At 37.1% G+C, this 19,426-nt stretch overlaps 3 protein-coding genes and 1 pseudogene across 4 annotated transcripts in view; 3 read left to right on the forward strand and 1 right to left on the reverse strand.

Moving 5' to 3' along the window:
• The first annotated feature begins 948 nt into the window (after window positions 1–948).
• On the forward strand, window positions 949–3,937 carry LOC106303640 (tRNA (cytosine(38)-C(5))-methyltransferase). Its single transcript, XM_013739935.1, has 11 exons — window positions 949–1,073; window positions 1,438–1,531; window positions 1,595–1,705; window positions 1,859–1,952; window positions 2,027–2,145; window positions 2,240–2,362; window positions 2,579–2,909; window positions 3,015–3,109; window positions 3,201–3,266; window positions 3,376–3,440; window positions 3,652–3,937. Exons 2-11 carry the CDS (start codon window positions 1,466–1,468, stop codon window positions 3,743–3,745), a joined length of 1,164 nt encoding a protein of 387 aa, XP_013595389.1. The 5' UTR covers window positions 949–1,073; window positions 1,438–1,465; the 3' UTR covers window positions 3,746–3,937.
• A 156-nt stretch (window positions 3,938–4,093) lies between these two features.
• LOC106306023 (B3 domain-containing protein At5g25470-like) lies at window positions 4,094–6,173 on the forward strand. Of its 2 annotated transcripts, none has more exons than XM_013742475.1 (5): window positions 4,094–4,200; window positions 4,469–4,596; window positions 5,112–5,469; window positions 5,560–5,669; window positions 5,775–6,173. In XM_013742475.1, the coding sequence occupies exons 2-5, from the start codon at window positions 4,495–4,497 to the stop codon at window positions 6,021–6,023; spliced, it is 819 nt and encodes a 272-aa protein (XP_013597929.1). In that variant the 5' UTR covers window positions 4,094–4,200; window positions 4,469–4,494; the 3' UTR covers window positions 6,024–6,173. The 2 variants fall into 2 exon arrangements, with proteins under 2 accessions (XP_013597929.1, XP_013597930.1); XM_013742476.1 differs by having other exon boundaries at window positions 4,474–4,596.
• A 228-nt stretch (window positions 6,174–6,401) lies between these two features.
• Window positions 6,402–19,426, reverse strand: part of LOC106306022 — a 23,182-nt gene continuing 10,157 nt past the window's right edge. Inside the window, exons 3-4 of the mRNA XM_013742474.1 lie at window positions 7,429–7,470; window positions 6,402–6,958 (exon numbers count right to left, since the gene is read on the reverse strand). Of these exons, the coding sequence (XP_013597928.1) occupies window positions 6,432–6,958; window positions 7,429–7,470 (569 nt within the window). The 3' untranslated portion in view covers window positions 6,402–6,431. The remainder of the gene's footprint in view (window positions 6,959–7,428; window positions 7,471–19,426) is intronic.
• LOC106306024 lies at window positions 12,359–12,801 on the forward strand (annotated as a pseudogene).

Below are 19,426 nucleotides of genomic sequence, written 5' to 3' on the forward strand. Positions count from 1 at the left end.
GGAAATGCTTCCATGCATCACTTATCTATATAGCATAATCATCATCTGAATGTATATTTATCCCACCTATTTTATTTGCCAAGCTACAATTTTACGAGTAATATGATCAATCTCGCGCAAAGATACCTAGAACATTTCCAGTGATGGAGTTAATTATTCATTTGAGTATCATATTAGTATTTTATTTCATTTGTATACTGTAACTTTAATTTAAAACAAATTTAATCACTAAGAATCTGTCTTCATGAATTTATTTTAATATGATTCTTTTAGCATCGTTTTTTATTCTCTCTTCTTTCTAGTTAAACACCTAATGGAGATGCTTTTAAACTAAGAGATTAAATCACACTAACAAAAAAAAAGGCAAGACACTAAAAATCGTAGGAGAAAACAAGAATAACTTGGACAATCAAAGACCAAAGGCATGTTTAACTAATTATTTAAAACTCATATATTTGATCGCTGTAAAAAAAACTCATATTTGACCAAATAGCTTTTCTGAATAGAAACATGTTCCTTTAAAAAAAAACATGTTCCATTTTATATAAAAATTCCACTTGAAATACATGCGAACCTTTGCACTGATGATACAATATACATATATACATATTTTTTGTAATCAATTTACACAGTTAAAACTTTGCAAACCAAACTGATAGTTTTGTATTTATATATGAACGACGACAAACGTTTGATTTCTACCACTACATGCAAGACCAACCACTATTTTGTTTGTGTTTTGGAAACATATATAAATTCCGTATGACTAAAGCTCTATCGTAGAATATATGCGTCTTTTAAATATGTTGCAAAAATATATCATTTTTCTTCTTATCCTGAAACTGTTTTCACCAATCAAAAACAATCTATTGCAACAATGACACGTAGCTGTCTTAATCTTTTCATGCTTTTTATTGTCCAGACGAAGACTTCTATCTCTGAATAAAAAAGCGAAAAACTCGCACGCGAATTTCTTACCTCCTTAATTAAAACTATCAAAATCTTTCAAAATATTGTATCATCCTTGTCCCGCCATGAACTGTCGGTGAAGCGCCACCGTCCGTATCTTCGAGGTAAGAGTATGTCTTCTCGTCCAAGGGGTCTGGTTGTTTCCGTTTGAAACCTGTGCAAATTGATAGAACTAATAAAGTTTACGACATGTTCATCAATTTAACTTTGGTTACAAAATTTAGTTAAAATTTTTTTGGTTACAAAAACTTAACACAAACTTATTTAGTTTAAGCAGAGTATATAAATATTTGGTTATAAAATTTATAAACCCCTTTTATGTACGTAAGGTTTTTTTAAATATTTGGTTTTAAATTTTCAATAAAAGAAAAAAAAAAAACCGAACAAGGGTGGTATGGTTGTAGTAGTAAACCGAACCATAAACCCAAGAATAGCGAAAGAAATACAATTCCCAAATTAACTGGTTAGGGCGCAAGAAGAAGAAGACAAATCATCCATGGCGGAGAGAGTCGAAGAGAAGCCATGGCGAGTTCTCGAGTTCTACAGTGGAATCGGTGGAATGGTAAACACTCTCCTCTTTACCTCTACTCTACGCTGATACTAATAATCCCTGTTTGTTTTTCAGAGATACTCTTTAATGGCGTCGGGCGTCGTGGCACAAGTAGTAGAAGCGTTTGAGATCAATGATGTTGCTAATGATGTTTACCAGCATAACTTCGGTCACCGTCCCCATCAGGTTCTTCTTCTAAAGAGAGAAACTTTGCAATTGCTTTGAATCATCTGAAGCTGTGGACTCAATTGCAAGCTTGCAACTTTGTACTTTGATGCTAGTTGCATTGACTTAGTTCCGTTTGTATGATCCTCAAATTCTGTTTTAATTTGTTCATAGGGGAATATTCAGAGCCTCACTGCTGGTGATTTAGATAGGTATAGTGCTGATGCTTGGCTTCTTTCTCCTCCTTGTCAGCCTTATACTAGACAAGGTAACTATCTTCCTTTTACTATTATCACTTGACTCGCTTTTTTTTTTTTTTGTAGCTAACAGTTTTGTGGTTAGGCCTTCAGAAACACTCTGGTGATGCTCGGGCTTCTTCGTTCCTTAAGATTCTCGAGCTTATACCGCATACATCTACGCCCCCTAGAATGTTGTTTGTAGAGAATGTTGTTGGATTTGAGGTTTGTGTTTAGTCATATGTACTTATATTCTCAATCATTTTCTTCGAATTTTCGATATCTTTTTTAAGTTATTGTGTGGTGTTTGTTGGTGCAGACTTCGGATACCCATATGGAAATGATTGATACGTTGACAAAATCAGATTATGTCACACAAGAGTTCATTTTGAGTCCGTTGCAGTTTGGTGTTCCTTATTCAAGACCTCGTTACTTTTGTCTGGTACTTTCTCTTTACCTTTTTCAATTATGTAAAGCCATTTGATGCATCTCTGTGTCACTTTGCTTTGCATGTATAATGTATGTACATGCTTCTGCTGTTTGAGTTTTCTCCTGTATTGTGATCTTTTTCTCCTTAGTTATCTATGATTCTCGTTTTGTTTTTGGTTAAAGCATCTTATGAACTTTGAAATCATTCCATTCTCGTTACTGTTTGTAGGCCAAAAGAAAGCCTCTGTCATTTCAGTCCCCGCACAATAACAACAAGCTACTCTGGTCTCCAGGCCCGTTATATGGGCGTGATGATCAGGTGGAGTTTGATAAATGTCAAGCAGAAGAGGGATCTGAAAACTTACTTCAGTCTTGCGAACCAGTAGAGAAGTTTCTTGACTTAACAGTAGTACAAGTAAACGGCGAGCCAAGTAGTTTTGATGAGTCTGAGAATGGATCCAGAGACTGTGATGGACAGGAAAAAGACGATCCTGTCTCAGAATCTGTACATCAATATCTAGTACCATTAAGTTTGATAGAGAGATGGGGAAACGCAATGGGTATCCTTTTATGATTTCATCTTCCTTCTTTTTCTATGGCACCACTTGTTCTGCTCATGTGAAACCGATCAACTATCTGTTTTATATTTCCTGAGCTGCTTGTAGACATTGTTTACCCTGATTCGAAGAGATGCTGTTGTTTCACAAAGAGTTATTACCGATACGTGAAGGGCACTGGTTCCCTCTTGGCAACTGTCCAGGTATGTTCTTCCATTGAGTTTTACAAGATTTGTTCCCTCTATCTGCTAGTGCAAAGAAAATGCTTATCATGAATAATCTATGAACACGCAGCCAAAAGTCAAGGGGAAGGAATCTTGTTTGAAAGAGCAGCGGCTTAGATACTTCACCCCGAGAGAGGTTAGCCACAAGTCCTTTTCATTTGTTATTACCAATGCCTCACTACTGAAAAGAGTGAAGATGTGCTTTATTTCAGTGGAAGATGATGTTTGGTTTCTATTCTGATTAGGTAGCTAATTTTCACTCATTCCCTGAAGACTTTGAGTTCCCAAAGCAGATAAGCCTTCGCCAGAGGTAAACCTCATTTTAAACAGAAAACGCTTCTGTCTGTATTATAGATTATATGCATCTGAGTGTAACAGAGGCACCGTTTTGATCCTCGCATAGAATTTAATCTGATAATACCCTTACATATCTTACTACTTGGTGTTTGTGGAAATGTTAAAAAGCCACAAGAATAATACTTACACTGTTGATACTCATGAACGCCTCTTTTATTGTGCAGATATGCAATGCTTGGAAACAGTTTAAGTGTAGCAGTCGTGGCTCCTCTTCTTCGGTATCTATTCAGTTCTTCTCCCGTCTTGACTGTGGAATAAAAAGAGCAGCAAGTGACTCTCGACCAATGATGGTCTGTTTTTTTGCGACATGGCAATGGCATAACCATGCATCTGTTTTGTATTACTTACAACATTATAATTTTGTTTCTGAGTTACCTCAGCGTTCTCTGATGTATTTCTTCTATATAGACAGTGACAATTGACAAATGAGCCAAGTTTTGTTGACAGTTATTCCTGTTTTTTTCTTCAATTTATCGATTCTAACTTATTATGGCCCACTTATATAGAGGGCCTTTTCCGGCCCAGTAACTTTTACCGTACTAGTCAAAACTCTTTACAAAAGGGAGAGTACAAATTGGCATGTTTTATTGATGCGTTTCTCTATCCTCTCAGGCAGAGAGAGAGAGAGAGAGAGAGAGAGACTTGAAACGGGACACTAGAGAGAATTAGCAAAGCAAGCCGCAGCGAAGGGAAACGATTCTTCTGCTGTGACGGTACGTGCATTTTCACACTCCGGCTACATTTGCTTTTTAAGCTAATTATTACTTGCGTTTTACGCATTTCTTTCTTTGTTTCATCTGAAAATAAAAAAAAAAGCTGTAAATTCCCCAATTCCACCAACCTAGGGAGGTCTTCCCCGATTGTCCGTACACATTTTTTTTTAAAATGTTTATATTTTTTAATCACTTTACTGTGGCTTTGATTATATTTTACGCATGATTGCAAGTCATCTTCATCATTACTTACAAGCTCTAATTACAGGACAGTTCGGGAAAAAAACCAAGAAAATGTCGGGCAAGAGTGTTTATAATTTGCTTCAGGATAATGTGAGCAAGCCTCGCTTCTGCAAGTCTTTGTCTACGGGAGAAACTTGGAGTTCTAAATCCATGGTAGCTCTCTTTTCCATTGAAGTCAGTTTAGCTTTTAAACATTATCCTCTGTTGTGTTGCTTTGCTTTGCTTTCAATGTTGTTGCTAGAAGAGTAAGACGTAATCATCCTTCCATGTTTGTTTTACCCCATTTTGTTGTCAGTTTACTTTACTTTTTATTATTGTTCGAGAAAGCTCAGATCTTTCTACCTTTCAAGAAACTTTGACGAGAGTTTGATATCTCTCCCCAAGGAGACTAGTATAATGGCACCACACCTCCTGCTTTTTTTTTAATGCTTTATTATTGTCCTCTCTTTTTTGTTTGTTATTGGTTGGCTACATGTACGTTACAAGTTCATTCCCTTTCTGCTAGTGTTGGATTAAGTCCTTCTCGTACCTTTTTGTATGCATTGCTTTAACTTTACAAAGCTAGCCTCTAAGCTCGTGTCTCAGTCTCAGTGTTTCCTTTTTATATTGTCAGTATTCTATGTTTGTTTGTTGTCAACTCTTCTGATTCCTGGTTTTATATTATGAAGAGGATTATCCCGGAAGAGTTCGTGAGAAGCGCACCCGTAGCTTTTGAACACAGAGTGGTGTTCAGTGTTCGTTGGGGAAATTCCTGGCAGCTCTGGCTCCAGAGAGACAAGAACGGTCTGTTTATGGAAGAAGAAGACTGGGATGAGTTTGTGAGTGATAACTTCTTAGGACCAAACGATGTCTTGCTCTTCATACACGTAGACACTATGTTCATTGAAGTGCAAATCTACAAACAAGATTCGTACCACTTGAAAGAGATCACTTCAGCACCTCTCCAAACTGATCCCCAAGCTGAAGTGGTTACCCCGTTGCCCCAGACTTCTCCACCAGAAACCCCTGCCCCTGCCCCTGCATCTAGTAAGACTATTCATGCAGAACGTATCATCATATTCATGCTTGTCAGAGTCAAAACTATTCCTTTCTAAGTTTGGTTCTTTTTGTTTTCAGCAAGTGGAGCGAGACAGGCCGATGCTCTTGTCAACAATCCTGAGCAGTACCTCTCAAATCCGAGTAACCCTTTCTTTGTGAAGAAGCTGGGTAAAAAGATCGATGTTCTGGTAATTAATAACGCTCAGCTTTATCAAATGTGATCTAGTCATAAAGTTTTGAGTTTTTGTTTTGTTGCCTTTTTAAGCTAAGACTTCGTCTTTTTTCTTGTCTAGTATGTGAGCCATCTGGTGACTGAGAGGTATGGCTTGCAGTTTGGTCCACACAATTCCCCCATGTTTTACATTCTTCCCAACGAAAAAATCGAGGCAAACACTAAGATCTACGGAGGGTGTGCTTGTTTCAATGGCTGGGCTGCTATATGTCGAAAGTACAAGCTGAAGCAAGGAGACGCTGTTGTTTGTGAGCTTGAGCGCTCAGGAGGCGTGGTTACGGCTGTCAGATTGCATTTCCCCAACGAATAAAGAGATTTGTGTCTTCTCCAATCTCCTTTAGTGGCAAGTTTCTCGTAAAATGCTACCCTTTATGTTGGGTTAATAACCTACTTGCATGCTAAACTTATTTTTGTTTACTATTGAGATAAGTATCTCTTAATAGTGTATTTTGAGAAATCATCTAACAGTTCAAGACTTAGACTAAGAGTAAACACAATCAACTTGATGTTGCTGACTTTTATTCTTGTAAGTTTGTAGACAACTCTCTATAAATGGCAACCTTCATGTGCCTTCTCACACAAGAAAATACAATATAACCCTAAATAAACGGTCACCTTTTACATCTCTTTTTTGAATAAAATCAAGAACACACCAAAAGACTATATTATCAAAGTAGAACCCACATAGTTTCATTTCTTGTAGTAAGATTCCATTCATCTACCGCTTACGAACGCTTAAAAGCTTGACATCGTCAATCACAGGTCCACACAAAGAGGAGAAATCATCGCTCCTCATGGCATAGAAAGTGCTGTAAAACATAACTTTAGTTCTTGTCGAAACCGCCACGAACCTGATAGAAGCTCGTTTAAACCCTCCAGTGCCACGAGACTCGTAAGGTACCTTAAGCGTATCTCTTCCCGCAAAAGCCTCAACCACCATTGATCCTTTGCAAGCGTTGTTGGCGTCTCCAACGGCAAACGAAAGGACGTAAGTCTTCCCAATGATGGTCCTAGCCACTTGAGCGATGGCGCTCTCTTTGCCCACCACTAGCTCAATGGCTCGGCGACCTTGCGGGATTGAGAAGTGTTCTGTGTCTACGTACTTGACGGCTTTGAGAGACTCCACCATCCAACCGGGTAAAGGAGAGTGATCGTCTTCTATAAACGGTGGGATCAATACTCTCGTGGTCGAGCCTGGTAGTACTAGTGGACCTTCTTCAAATCCTCCGTTTTTCAAAATGTTCTCTGTTCAAATAAAAATATAGAAGTTGTAATGATTACAACCAAATTCACAGAATAGCTTAATAACTAGGCAGTTTGTAGAGGACTAGGCAGTTTGTAGAAGACTAGCTAGTAAACGGATTAGCCAAATCCATAGATTAATTAACTAATTATTAATTTAACATAATTAACGAATTATTGTTTTGATCAAAAAAAAATTAACGAATTATTGATTAATTTTATATATGTTTTATACTTACTTATGGTTTTAATTATAAAATTATTTTTGATGAATTATTAAAACTAAATAAAAAAATACAAATTTGAAGATTTATACTTATAATAATATTATTGTTTAATTTAAAATATTTACACTAATATGATTTTAAGAAAATTGTTTTTTTTTCTGTGTGCCTATATCAATTTTTAGAACCATGATTACAAACCCATATTCAAGAACTGTAAAAAAAAGAATAAACAGAGTAATTACGTACTGTTTGTTGGTCGGGGAGGGTAAAGAGCTCTCATGGCAACACCATCAATGAGTGGACCACAAGCTGAATCCTCTTCTTCACCTGAAACGCCCAAGCGTATAGATCCCACCCACGGCTGTACAACGTCTGCACCGGAATCACTAAAGCTTTCCTTCTCCTTACTTTCTTGCACTTAATAAAGCTTTTACAAGCTATTTCATTTTCAAGTTTTATCTTTTATTTACAAATGTTCTCACAATTCCCAAACTCCATTGATCAACCAAGTCAAGTCACAATTCCCAAACTCCATTATTTAACAAGCTATTTCATTTTCCTGAAAGGCCAAACTAGATCGTTAGCATCAGACAAACGAAGTGCAGAAGAACAAAACTCAAAGCAAAATACTCTATTGCCACCTTCTTGAATCTTCAAAAGATTCATCACTAGATGGAGAATAATAGCGTTTTCTTCTGGATCTCACAGAAGATTCATCAGAGCGATTTCTCGAACTTGACTTTCTGAAGCAAGACAAAGGCAAACAAGAAGGTTGGTGTCTCCCCTTCGAGTCCTTTTTCACATCGAAATCAGCTGACTTCATGCCCTTCTGCTTCACTCGATCATTTCTTGTCTTGAAGACAGAAGACAACATACAATTTGATTTTGAGTTGAACATATAAATCATTTTTTCAGTTAAATTTTGTCTTGAGAATAAACATGATGTTCTTGATTTTGAGAGAAAAGTGGTGGGAGGTATTTACGCATAAAAACAACATACAATTTGATTTTGAGTAATTAGTGTTATCCCCATTGCAAATTCTAGAATATCTTCATTTCCCCTTTCGATTGGTTTCCTCCAACGACTAGACTCACGGCGTGTATCTTGCATTTGTCGCAAGGTAATACATTGTGCTTCTCATTTTAGTTCTTATTTTAGTTTATTATGTTTGATTGTTCATCATAAATTGAACAAAAATTGTACTCAATAACCCAAAAAGCCAAAATTAACCACTATTACACTACAAGAAATTTGGGTTTTAATAGCACGGCAACATAGCATTTTTTCCGATTGTGCTATGGTTGACATACTTGTTAGTTTTAGACAGCGTTTATATATTTGGAAACACTATGATAGAGTGATATATATGAAAACGCTGCTCTTGAGAGTAAATCTGGTAAGAAGGATTAGCAGGATGTGGTCCCCAGAGCGGTGGTTGCGATTGATAGTACAACGTATCGGAGTAACCAACAGGCTGCAGTGGTTGCGATTGATAGTACACCGGATCGTAGTAACCACCAGGTTGCGGTGGTTGCGATTGATAGTACACCGGATCGTAGTAACCACCAGGCTGCGGTGGTTGCGATTGATAGTACGCCGGATCGTAGTAACCACCTGTTGTGGGCACAGAAACCATACCTGAACCGAAGCTCAGCCAGATAAGCAACAACTGCCACAACTACCTCACTAGGGCTAACTGCGACCAAGGTTCATTAAAAAAAGTGTATCACAACCACCAGAAGTAATTTTGGCATGAAAACAATTTTCACAGAAGGCCAGCTCAACCATTCATCACTGAAGCTTGGAATTACAAGAAAAGCTTCACGGAGGAAGAAGGTATGAATTTTACAAGTTGGAGGTTTCCCAGCCCATCCGTTTGCGAGTATCGGCCCTTAGAAGAGAAAATCAGCCAAAACAAAAAGCGGCCCGGACCAAAATCAATTATGGATCTCAAGAGGGATCTTTTTTGGATCCAACAAGCCAACAATCAGGAGAAAAGACCTAGTGAAGTTGAAGATATAACCATTTTCCCAAAACCGGTTATAAGGAGCCGATTATGGAAAGATTGCATAATCAGTTGGTCCAACCATTTCCAAATCGAGATCAAGCAACCAGGACATACCCTACACGATCCAAGGATTCCATAAGACATTCCACAAGATTTTAGATGGACCAGTATGCAGAGGAACAGGCGAATCTTCATGGCCACCAACTTTCCTTTTTCGGCCATGTTCACACTAGGAGGAGTAAATGAGTTTTCACTACGACTCTTTGAAGACCAACGGCCATATTCTTTCATATGTGGACTAAGGAGTATTTCAGGAAGGCTTCCAGATCATGGGCATATCCAGAAGCTGTCTAGATACAAGGTTCAATCAAGTTTCCTTTTGGAGAGGCTCAAATCAAGCCTAACGGCTAGATATCTTCAAGGAGCCTAGCTTATGATTTTTCTACTTAATTTTCGTGTACTTTGTTTCCTTTTGAGTCATAGGAACGTTATAGTAGTCCCAGTGTCGAGCCTATATAAGCTCAGGTCATAGTTCATTGTAAAGCACCCTTGATTTTTTAAAAGTAATAAGAAATCGTTTTCTTTTAAACAAAACTAGATTTTGAACCCGCGCGTCCGCGCGGATATATGTTCAAACTTAATAGATGTTAAACATTGATGTTACTGTTTCATATTTTTTTGAGTTTTTAGATTGATGTAAACCCAAAAGAAAGCTCGGTTCATTTTATTACCAAGATTAAACCCAACATGAAAAAGTAATTGTTTCTAAATTTGTTGTTGATTGTTTATATCGTGATGGGATATTAGACAAATCAAAACAATTTATTATATAAGATATTTGTCAATTAGTAATACTTAACTACATTATCCTATTTATAATGTAATTATATATTTATATAAATTTATAATTCAAAATTTTCAAAATAAAACATCTTATGTAAATTATAAATAGATGGGTTGATATATAAACCATATGTATTATATTAACACCATGACAAATAAAAAAATAACTATTTGGTAATTAATTTGGTCAAATGGACCAAAACTTAATTACAATGTTAAAACTTTATTTTCATCACAATATATGTGGATTAAGCTTTAATTATATTTTAATGGACCAAGCCCATAAAATACTAAACAGGTTAGTCCGGTTAAATGATATGATTTTAAACGTGATTTGCAAGATAAGAAACCTAAAAAATCTTGTGCTAGTTATGTGAATGATTTAATATCGTGATTGTTACAAAGATTTGCTAAAATATATGAATAGATTTAGGAAGGTCATTCTTTTAGGAAATTAATAAATGATTAGTTTTAATTTTAAACAAAATAATTTCTACGGATATTATCTTATTGTTTTGATGTTGAATTTTTTTAAATTTGTATAAAACATGATATATATTATGGTCGAAAGAATACAATTTTCAAGCTTTCTTAATCAATTACATGGATTTGTTCTATCTAATATAAGTGTTTTGATTTTCCAGACTGAGAAAACAGGTGGTGTTATTAAGATGAAGATGCGATGTAATACAGGAAGAAGGTACTATCATAATTTAATACAATGTTTTATCAATGGTTTTCTTAGCATATGTAGGAAACAACTCATCTAATTTGATGATTTTTAATGGTTTGGTTTAGTATCGGTTTCTAATTGTATGGTTTAGTAATAAGGCAAAACACTGTGTTTTATTAATGTATAGAACTATATGTGGGCAACGGAAGGTGAATTGGTTTAGTAGTTTTCAAGATTATTAATAAGGCAAATCATGTATTTAATTAAAAGTCAAAACTCTGTGTTTAATATCAGTGGCATAGAAAAGTAATTATTGAGCAAAACTAAGGATTAAGTACAAAATGTACTTCCCTTTTGATAGATTAGATTGTGTATTCTTTGTTGTTATTTCTCTAGTTCTTTGTGTGTGACTCACTAAGTCCTAAAGAAGCCACGTCCAAAGAGCCTTGTGTGATTCAAGACCATCTGTTCGTCCATTGACTGAGAGAGTCAATCCATATCCATCTATCCATTCCATCCATCGATCCAGCTTGGAAGAGATACATATCAAGCAAGCCGGATTCCATCTTCAGTCATCTAACCATTCACTGATCCTTTTTGAGAGAGACACACGTCCAGCAACAAAGATCCCATCATCCATCTTTCTATCTTTCTTATTTGATTTGTTTTCAATTTCCATATCATTTAGTTTTGAATCATAAAAATCCATAAAAATCATATTTGCTTCAGTTCATCATTTGTCATATAGTTTACTTTCTGTTCTCCATATAAAATCCATAAAACTCATAAAAAGGTTCATCTTTTGTTTCAGGTACAAATCGGCCGGTCTAATCCTCTATCGCAGCCGCCTAGCCGATCGTCCGTCCATCCGATCTGTCCAAACCGATCAAAAACCAAACCTCAGTCAAGCCATCCGAGTAGTCTGAATCCCAGCCTGCAACACCACCAGGCTGCGGTGGTTGCGATTGATAGTACACCGGATCGTAGTAACCACCAGGCTGCGGTGGTCGCGATTGAGAGTGCCATGGATCGGAGTAAACACCAGGCTGCGGTGGCTTCTCCGTGTATTGATAAAATCCGTGGTAAGGAGTCATCGGTTGCGGTGGACCAGAAGGCGGTCTCATGTACGGGCGCGGTGGCTGGTGCGCAAATCGGGATTCCGATTCGCGAGAGGTTAGCAAATCTCCCTCTCTCTCCAGTCTTTCAAACTTTAGACCTAGGTATCTAAAAAACAGCAGATCGTCTTCAGAGTTTACTTTTAACTTTCGTGCCGTTAAAATGCGTCGAAACGTCAGATAAGTCCAATTAAATGTAAAAAAAGGCATGTAGTTTACACTGCCTCTGGTTAACAGTTAACACCATATTACACGGTTTTTGAAAATTGAAAGCTAAATCTCTAAAATATCCGAAGGATCCGAATCTAAACCGAAGACCTGAATTTGATGCCTAACCAAACAATCTGCAAACCGACGTGGGGTCCACGGAGGTCCACCACCGAATTCACCAGCCTCAGGGATACACCGGCACGTGAGACATTGCGCGTAGATATTCCATTAAACGACACCGTTTCGATATTCCTACTGGGCTTAAAGCTAGGTCATCACTATAAGTCTGTGTTGCTTCTTCGGAAAACCCTAGCCGGAGGAGGAAAATGACGACGAGATTCAAGAAGAACAGGAAGAAGCGTGGTCACGTCAGCGCCGGACATGGACGTATTGGAAAGCACTGAAAGCATCCCGTAGGTCGCGGTAACGCCGGAGGTATGCACCACCACAGGATCCTCTTCGACAAGTACCATCCAGGTTACTTCGGTAAAGTCGGTACGCGCGATACTTTCACAAGCTTCGCAACAAGTTCCACTGCCCGATTGTCAACCTCGACAGGCTTTGGTCGCTCGACCCTGAGGACGTGAAGGCGAAATCGACGAAGGACAAGGTTCCGTTGATCGACGTGACGCAGCACGGGTTCTTTAAGGTGTTGGGGAAAGGTCATTTGCCTGAGAACAGGCCGTTCGTTGTGAAGGCGAAGCTTATCTCGAAGACTGCTGAGAAGAAGATTAAGGAAGCTGGTGGTGCTGTTGTTCTTACCGCTTAGGTTTTGTCAATTGTTTTTGTTCTTCCCCTTGTTGCTTAACTTGTCTTGTTTTGAAACTAATGTTTTTTTTTTTTTTTTTTTTTTTTAATTTTGATATCCGTGGGGGATCCCAGGCGGTAACCCCAGACTAATCCCCACGAAGCCTTCCATCCGGGCACGCACGGTTATAGGCGGGAAGGTGGCCAATGCGACTCGAACCCAGGGCGGGCACTCCAGCTGGAATTCCATTACCACTAGGCCAAGAGCTCTTGGTTATGTTTTATTTTATAAATGGTTGTTATGACATTTGGGTTTAGGATTGTGATTATGCTATTAATCGTTCATGTTCTGGAATAATTAGTGAATTATTGTTAGGTTGGGGTCAAAAGAGTCGATTACTTTAGTACTCAAAGATAATAGGAGGCTTAGCGAGTAGCTTGTTGCGCACGCTAGTTATTGCCTTAGTTTACAGCATGTTTACGCGAAGTTGTAGAAAGCCGTTAAGTGTGTCACTTCCTTGATGTGACTAGTAGCGCCACGTTCAGCGAGTTATGTGTTGTATATTTATTACTTTTTTTTTTGTCAACGATGTATATTTATTACTTAAACGGAAAATGTTGGTTTTCCGTAAACACTGGTAAATTATTTCTTATTTTTTTGGGTTGAAACCCATGATATTTTCAAAATTAATAACAACAATAATATTATATTAATTTCGTTGTAGACATCAACGAACACTATGTATTAGCGAGAATCTTAGAGCATCAGCATTAGTGAACCCCATCAAAAGAGTTCACAAAGTATTTTTTTATTATTATTTTTTTTCTGTTTGATTTTTGTTTTTAAAAAAAAAAAAAAATTATTAATCGGACCAATCGCGGACCGCCACGTGTCGTAGGGTCCGCGCTACAGTGATGATCCGGGTTCAGTGCAGTGAACTCCCAAGAGGTAGGTTCATTGCTTTTGTTTATTTAAATATTTTTTTTTTCAAAAACTGTGTGAACTCCCCGTGAAATCCCCGTGAAATTCACTGATGGTGATGTTCTTAGGCGACTTATGTATGTGAGAAGGCAGTGTTCAAATCTTGAATGGTCTTTTTGTCGGATTCCGCCGCGTTCAGGAAGCCGAGGCTTACCTCCTCGGGGTGGAGCCGCGGGAGTCTGTTGCGGATTTTTAGATTGCACTCCTTTTGGAGTGGTGAATCCATCTTCTTCTTTCTTCGGCTTGTTATTGATCGGAGGGGGCACGGGAATGTTCACTTCAAGCGACTTTTTCGGAGGAGCCATGGCCTAAGCAAAGAAAACGAACTGCTGTATGTTAATTACTTAAAAACGTAAAATTAAAAAAACTTTTCTTCTTCAGAGAGATGGCAACCTGATTTTCTTGAGTTTTCTTGAGTGGTAAGTAATCGCAAAGTTCCTTTAAAACTGTATTTGTTTGAATAAGCTATGAAGGAATATATATACAAAAAGAGGTTTGACTAGTGGCTCAATTTGTAGTTACACCAAAAGGTCTTAAGAATATACACTTCTTCTGTTTCATATCAGTATACTAAAAAGAGCTTTGACTAGTGGCTCAATTTCTAGTTACACCAAAAGGTCTTAAGAATATACACTTCTTCAGTTTCATATCAATATACTTTCAGCGAAGCTTTTGACTAGTGGTTATTGCCTTTTTAAGAGTGTGAATAGACAATAATAATAATAATTTTCGCTCGAGTCCTTTCTATAACAGTCTTCTATAACCAAAAGTTATGATGAACTAATCATTAAACGTTGTGAAACTATCCATAATCTCATAACCTCAGCAGTAACAAATTCTTTTGATTAATTAATGTGGATAAAAAATAAATTTGGTCACTAGAAAAGAATTACAAGATGTGAATGTCTAAAGGTTGACACTATTACTTGCATGATACTTCCTACGATTTCACCGGAAAAGATAGTTTCTACAAAAATAAACAATACTAGGATCGGTCCGCCCTACGGACGGGGTATACTTTATTTGTGAACTCGGATTTGATTTTTTGTATGATTTGGTGGTTTGTGTTTTAGGTTTGCATTTGTAAAAATTGTGTATAATAGTGTTAATTATTTAGTAAGAAATTTTAAGTGTTGAAGGACATTATATCCATTTTACTTAACGTTTGATATTTGCTTATTTTTCACTTATTTTTGTTTTTTATTTGTTGTCAAATATATTTTTTGACATTATATTATTTTAGTTATTATTTGTCATTTTTTATGTTTTATAATGAGAACATATTTTATATCATCTTTGCATATGTCTAGCTAAAATTATTTATTTTTTATTATTTTTGTTAGAGATTATAAGGTTGTATTAGCATAATATGATTTTCATGATTGAAATGGTATACATTTTTTTTAATAATTGCTCAATTTTTTTATATATAGTAAGTATATTCGAGTTTTTATTGTTGTGGTTATGTTTAATAGTCAAGACATCGATTATTTTACATTTTGTATATATTAAATGTACTTGTATTTTTAATAAAATTTTATTGTTCAGTTTCAGTGTATAATTAGTGGTTGTTTTACTTATTCTATTACTTTCTATATTGTTTTCATTTGCTATACCGAGTAATACATTATTTTAAATTTAAATTTACTATAAATTTATTACGTGACAGAAAAAACATAATATAATATATGTATTAGTTAAAAATGCATCATGTGCTATAATTTTGGATCAAGATACATATATTTATTGAATCATTATGTGTTTTGTGTTACATGTTGTTAATACTTGTTTTCCTCTGGAAGATGTTGGTTATAAATCTTCTAACAAAGACTGAAGGGAACTCAACTAAGTAGTGAAGAACAAATAATAAGCAGAGACTAATCACCATGGCAACAAATCAATAAGAGACTCCTTGATGTAAATCACAATACGTCCTAGAGCAGTAGGTTTTTTTCCAAGTTCTCCTTTCAGTCCCTACACCAATCCAGAAGAATTTGAACTCTTTTTCATCGAACTGTCTGAGGTATAATGCCACATGAGCAACAGTATCATCATACAAAGTTGTATGGTAAATAAAAGAGAAAGCAGACACAATTATATTGGGATTCTGAGTTAGAACTCAGGACGATCTTTCCACATAATCATGATATCTCATAATAAACAGAAACAAAATGTTGAATGGGTTGGGTTGATTTTGTCGCAACTGAGACACACATCTCGGCATCTGAAAATATTATGACTTTGCCTCGAGGTTGCAGGTTCGAATAATACAAAAGTGCTGGTAAATCATGATCGGGTAAATAGTGTTATTCTTTATTTTTGTGAGGTCCTTTGGAATATAAAAAACATGCTGGAGGCGTCAGCCTAAGCGAAGCAGTATGAGAAATAAAATAGAAGGCAAACTTGTAGCTTTGATCTTGAATTCGTATTAGTTTAATATATGTTATTACAGGTTGGTCTATTCATGTGTTGTGTCATCTCGGTCTGTCTCCATCATATACTATAATCATAAGGGTCACCTTAAGCGTGGCTATGTTCACTACTGCCGCTGGCCTGATCAGTTGCACATAACTTGAGGCTTTTAGAGCAGACGCAGGATACACATGTAGCTCATGGCATATCACCTGGGATGTTGATCCCACCCTGTCCAAACGCATTAAAATATATTAAAGTACAAAGTATGAGAAAGAGGAGGTTAACATGTAATGCAAAATTTTCAGTAGTGGGAAGCTGGTGGCGATCAAACACAGCTGACTGACTCTGTCGCATCTGAGACACACATCTCCACACAATACCTTCAATGTTTGCGAATTTTAAAATGTCAGTGGGAAAATGGTAGATGGTTTATTTGGTTAGTGTTTTGAAAAGGGAGGAGTAAACTCAGCAACCTGTGGTGGAAAGAAGGAACGTTAATAATCTAGTAGTTATGAATACATATAGCACACGAATGGGTGCCTGAAGTTGCATTCAGATATTGGCGTTCGGCAAGTCTAGCGTAGTTGGTAAATGAAAGTGATAAGCAAAAACATAAGCGACCACAGGTCCACTACACCGGAAAACTAACGGAAAACATAAGTTGGTAACAAACATGAACCATGTTCAATACTCACTTATTCGTATGTTCTTACTACAAACTATGAATATATCTTACATCATATTCCATATATAAAATAAAACTTATACATCGAAAATACTAACCCTCGCTATACATTCACGTGATACATAGAAAGAGGCATAACTTTCAACGATTGATAAATCAAACCAAACATGACGTATAGAAATCAACAAAAGAAACCACATAATCCAGCTTCATCGTCGTCTTCTTCTTCGCCTTCATACTTAAAAAAATTCAACTTGTAACTCAAAGTATCGTACTTGTGTCTGGCGCGGTTAAACCGACGGATGAAAGTCTTCCACCGTGGTCCAGCTACGATCTCCGACCAATATCGGATCTTCAGAATCGCAAGTATCCACCATCGTGGCTCATGCAGGCGGTGGTTGCTGTGTAAATCAATCGCCTCCCACAGTGAGGCAGGAACAGCAAGGAGAGTCACCGAGAAGCGGATCGGACGTATTCTCCGGCTCGGGAGCTGCTCGCCAAACTCACCGTGAAATTTCAGTTATGACATATGATATGTCTTTGGAGGCTTTTCCGTTTGGGAAGAGATCTCCGACAAAGCCGTGAAGAACCGTTGGGTCTACGGCTCCTACCTATTAGAATGATGAATTTCACACAGAAGAAATCTTTTTATAGTTGAAGTTTTGAGAAAGCAAGTAAAGGTGGGGTTGCATTCAAAGATTGATCGTGGGAAAAGTGGAGAGCAATGGTTAATGAACGCCTTCAATACGAAGCTTCACTCATCCTTATTCTGTAACGATTTAAGATTTCTTTTACTGAAAGATGAGTTAGGGTTGATGAAGGCTTCGTAGACGGCGGAGTGGCCAAGAGGAACAAAGGCTGAGGACGACATCTGTTGAGTTTAATAACTTAAACTTCCCAACCGAAACCATCATGCAGCCCATATACATTCAAACAGCTTTATTTTTGTGTGGCCGTGTGGTGTGGGTCAACTTTCTCTAGTTCGAATATTTTTAACATTATAGGTTTAAGGAAAAGTTGAAGCTGTGGCAGATTGAATAGTTATAAAATCCAAAGTTGAAGCAAGTTTTTATTTTAAATTTCTTACTAGTTTTTACCAAAAAAGTAAAAAGAATTTTAGTAGTTAATTTTTTATTGAGAAAACTAAATTGCAATATCAACATATGATGTTTAATATTTTTTGCATAGGGCCCCCAAAGTTTGCAGACCCTTCTTTATGTTCCATTGAGTTTCTTCCGGAAAAATCATTTGCACGGATAACCTGTTGTAATTAGAGAGTTTAGAGACTGAATATTTCTGTGTGTATTATTAATGATCAATGGAGGTTCCTTTATATAAGGATTACAAGATGAAGATAAATGGAAAGTATCCAAAACCTAAACTCATTAGGATTAGGAAAACTACTAATACATAATAATAGAAAGATTACATCTAATAGGAAAAGGAAAGGGTTTCTTTTTCTGCAAGCTTTATGGCCGCCTCTCTCTCTCCTGAAGTCGGCTCTCTCTCTCCTCTCTCTCTAGGGCTTCGGCCGTCTCTCCATCTTCTAGGTATTGGGCCGGTCTTGGACCGAGCCTGATTAATGGCAATCCACTCCATGATTTATAACACTCTCCCTTGGATGCCATAACCATACAAGATTTGTAGTACGCTTCATGTTGCCTCATTAAAACCTTATCAGGAAAATCCAGTGGGACAAAACCATGATGAAGGAAAAAGAGTACAACACGCACTACTCCCCCTGATGTGAACCTCAGTGTAGGTTCTACATTCTACGCATCTTGTGCGTGATATTTCCTGTATGTATAGGATGAGAAGTAATCGGCCAGTTTTATTACTAAGCCGTAACTAGACCACTTCGACCTCTTAGGTCGTTTCTCATGTCCTTTGACATCAAGTGTCCCGGTAAAGCATATGTGCTAAGCAATGTGAATCACATTGTCCTCGGAGATCACTTATTGGGTCTTTGAAAATCGTGTTTGCATATGTCCATAGTCTAGACGTGATCGTCTACTCTCAACTCTTTACTTTGGTCGGATAAAATAAGTATTTATGGACAATGTACTAGGCATGGTTATCATGAACCTATGTCTCGATCTGGCCGATCCATGTCTGGGTCATAGACCTCGTCTATACATGTCCACTACTTGTCTCATGAGTGTTCAAGATCAATGATCATTGATGTGAGTTTATAATCTCTTATTATGGCTCTGTGGCCGAAACACTCTCATTGATGTGGACATCGATTTCTTTGCCTTAGGTAATGCCGTATTCATTATTCTTTGCATTCCTATCTTAATGATGATGATGGCGTCTCATGACATCAGTTGCTGTGGATCATATCACACGCTAAGTATATATTATTAGGTCATAGATCTCGGCTCTCACAAGCTTATGGATTACAATGCATTTGTATCCGGTTGATCTTTTGTCTCTACTAGCCCGTGATCAAGAAGAAGGGCTAGACGCTTTTTAGTCTTAAAAGCCGGACGCGTCTAGTAGAAGAGCCAGACGTTCTTTGCTGAAGAGCCGGACGCCCTTAGACGGACAGAGTCGGACATCTTT

This window comes from Brassica oleracea, chromosome C7, assembly GCF_000695525.1.
Source record: "Brassica oleracea var. oleracea cultivar TO1000 chromosome C7, BOL, whole genome shotgun sequence".
NCBI lineage: Eukaryota > Viridiplantae > Streptophyta > Magnoliopsida > Brassicales > Brassicaceae > Brassica > Brassica oleracea.